Here is a 2,701-nt window from a genome sequence, read left to right as displayed (position 1 = left end):
CTATACAAAATGTCTTAGAATCATAAGAGAGTAAAGAGTTAACCAATAAAACTTATAAAAAAATAAAGAAAAGATCTCGATATGCATGGATCCAACTAACTAATCATCTTGGAGTTTATTTTTTTTTATAAATGTTTAACTTGCGCACCTGTGTGCTTAGTGGGATTCGTTCTTTTTTTGCTTCTATGAGTTGTATTAGCGATTTAAATTTTTTTTACTTATGATTCTCTGACACTCTGCATACAATCTACTCTATGATATAATCTAATAAAAATTGATATCACTATTCGTAGAATATTTATTACAAGCATACTAATAATTGTCAAACAATAAGAGAAAGCATGTGTTTATAGACTTTTAATCTTTATCATATTTATAAATGTTATACACGCGCCAGTACCAGGACAAATGTCATTGCGAAAAAGAGTATAATATGACTCGAGTCTCTTTTTTTTAAATTATTAAATTTATTAACATTAGTATATATGTGTTTTGTGCGTGCGTGCGTGCGTGTATGTGTGCGTGCGTGCGTGCGTGCGTGCGTATAGATATTAATCCATTTAATAATTTTAAAGAAAGAGAGATATATACTTATATATGATAAAGATTAAATCAAATATGTGGAATGTTCGAAAAGTTTCGGATATAAACTTTACATTTATATAAATTCGAGTTTTCTTATTTTTTTTTTTAAGATTTTTATTTCTACTAAAAATGATATAACTTCAAGTTTCCAAAGAATATCATGCTGCTATACTTGTAGATGTATCTTTTTTTTTTAGAACATTCTATATAATTAAGACTATTATTGATAATTTTCGTTGTAACGCAAATTGAATTGTTTATACTGGTTAAAGGGTATTAAATCGGTAGTACAGTAGATACTCGATAATTTGATACACTTTTCGAAATTTACGCCTTACACGATGTCTGTAACGTCAGAAAGTGACGGTCAGAAGGTGTCTTATTGTTTTCCCCGCTTGAATTAATTCGTTGTCCTATAAAAACAGCGAATAAATTACAAGATTAAAGAAATTAATAGTACGAAACTTTTTCGTTTGGTGTTTCGATTTCTACAACTTTTATTCACTTACATCAAGCGAGTGTCGCGATTATCGAATGTCTACTCTATAGGATTATAACGAAGAAATAGATATTGAGTAAAGGGCCTGATAAAGTTGAATGAAGAAATTGATTTTGGAATGAGAGACACAGAGAAATATTTTTGTCAATATTAGGAAAGAAATAGTATACACGGATACATTTCTCGAAACTGCGAACGAATATATATGTCCAACGATTTATCTGTTTCTTCTTCTGATACCGATATACAATATGATCGCCCAAAATCACTTTCAGCACTAATCTCTGAAACCTTATTCGAACAGGTGTCGACTGGAAATCGCTAACAATTCCCGCGTGCTTACCAATCACTACAGATTACTTCCCGGATAAAAGAAGTTTGCAAAATGACTACGTCGTGTCGGACTATAATCTTCTGCCGGACGACGTTAACGCCGATTTTGCCCAGCAGCGAGCGATATATAAAAAACCACTCACGACCACGGAGGTATTCAAGGAACTGGTCTCACAACGCTTGGCTCAAGTAAAGATAAGACACCATTTTTATTCATATTTTTATATAATTATATCCTCAGGGAGAGTGACGAATCTTGTGTGTCGTTAAGGGTTTTCAGCTGATCATTTTACCGCCAGTTAACAAAAATCAAAGTAACGGATCTGGCAATAATGCCGCCCCCGCTATTAGCACAATAATGCGCGGTAGACAAAATGAGTCCGAACCTAAAGAAGAATATTTACTTAGCATTGGAAGAATCTTTCACAAGATATCTCTGTTTGATAATTCTATCACAGTCACGAGGTACCGGCCACGGTAAATAGTTTTATCAATAATGCACTAATTTGCTGCGTTGGAATATGATGATAAGACATATTTCAAAGTAAATTTTATTATACTGTAATTGTGTTGTTCCAATTAAACGGATTAAACGGACAAACTTGAGCAAAAGAAATATTTAGTCACGTTTACAGGCACCCTTATCCACCCTTCAATATACACTATCGGTATCGATTTTACGCTCCGCACCACGATACATACGAAGTATCGTGGGTGTCCTTCACAACAGAAAAACTCGAGAATTATAACTGGAACTATCTGGACCACTATATATGCACACGAGGCCATACCGATTTCGCTTTAGTGGAGGTGAGAGTGAAATGAAGAAATTTACTATTGATCTAGTTTTACGTACTTCCTATAAAAGAAAATCCTACAGTTTTCGTAATTTTTTTCAAGGCTCTCAAATATTGGCGGTTTCGAGTATTTCTATTGCCACTACATAATTCCGCGACTCGCAAAATCTTGGAAGGCTCTCCAAGATGCGACATATACACTCCACTTAATAATTCTGAACAAGCGTCACTAATGGATGGTTTTCTGCGTTTTATCGAAGGATGGTTGAACAAAATACGACGGCCAAATCCCAATAAAAACTGGGTAATTTCCTCACTATTCTAACTTGTACAGTACATGTTTATAGAGATGATAATTGATAGATATCAGATTACTCTAATTATTCCAACAAGGATTTCAATTGGAACTGTGTAGCAATTTTATTTAACATTATAAAGGATGTTCCAAAGAGCAGTTGTGTGACAGTAATAAACAATATCGTTGTCA

General features: G+C 33.5%; 1 protein-coding gene across 2 annotated transcripts in view; it reads left to right on the top strand.

Annotated features, from left to right (window-relative positions):
* LOC116844062 (GATOR complex protein Iml1) overlaps positions 1-2,701 on the top strand; it is a 12,341-nt gene extending 9,640 nt beyond the window's left edge. For both annotated transcript variants that reach the window (XM_032815164.1, XM_032815163.1), the window contains 4 exons: positions 1,389-1,606; positions 1,689-1,894; positions 2,053-2,227; positions 2,318-2,701. In XM_032815164.1, the coding sequence (XP_032671055.1) occupies positions 1,389-1,606; positions 1,689-1,894; positions 2,053-2,227; positions 2,318-2,539 (821 nt within the window). In that variant the 3' untranslated portion in view covers positions 2,540-2,701. The remainder of the gene's footprint in view (positions 1-1,388; positions 1,607-1,688; positions 1,895-2,052; positions 2,228-2,317) is intronic.

The sequence above is a fragment of the Odontomachus brunneus genome, unplaced genomic scaffold, assembly GCF_010583005.1.
Source record: "Odontomachus brunneus isolate Ranch 3 - 2012 unplaced genomic scaffold, Obru_v1 Obru_scaffold_039, whole genome shotgun sequence".
Lineage (NCBI taxonomy): Eukaryota > Metazoa > Arthropoda > Insecta > Hymenoptera > Formicidae > Odontomachus > Odontomachus brunneus.
Note: the sequence above shows the minus strand (reverse complement) of the source record. Positions and strands in the feature narration are given on the sequence as shown.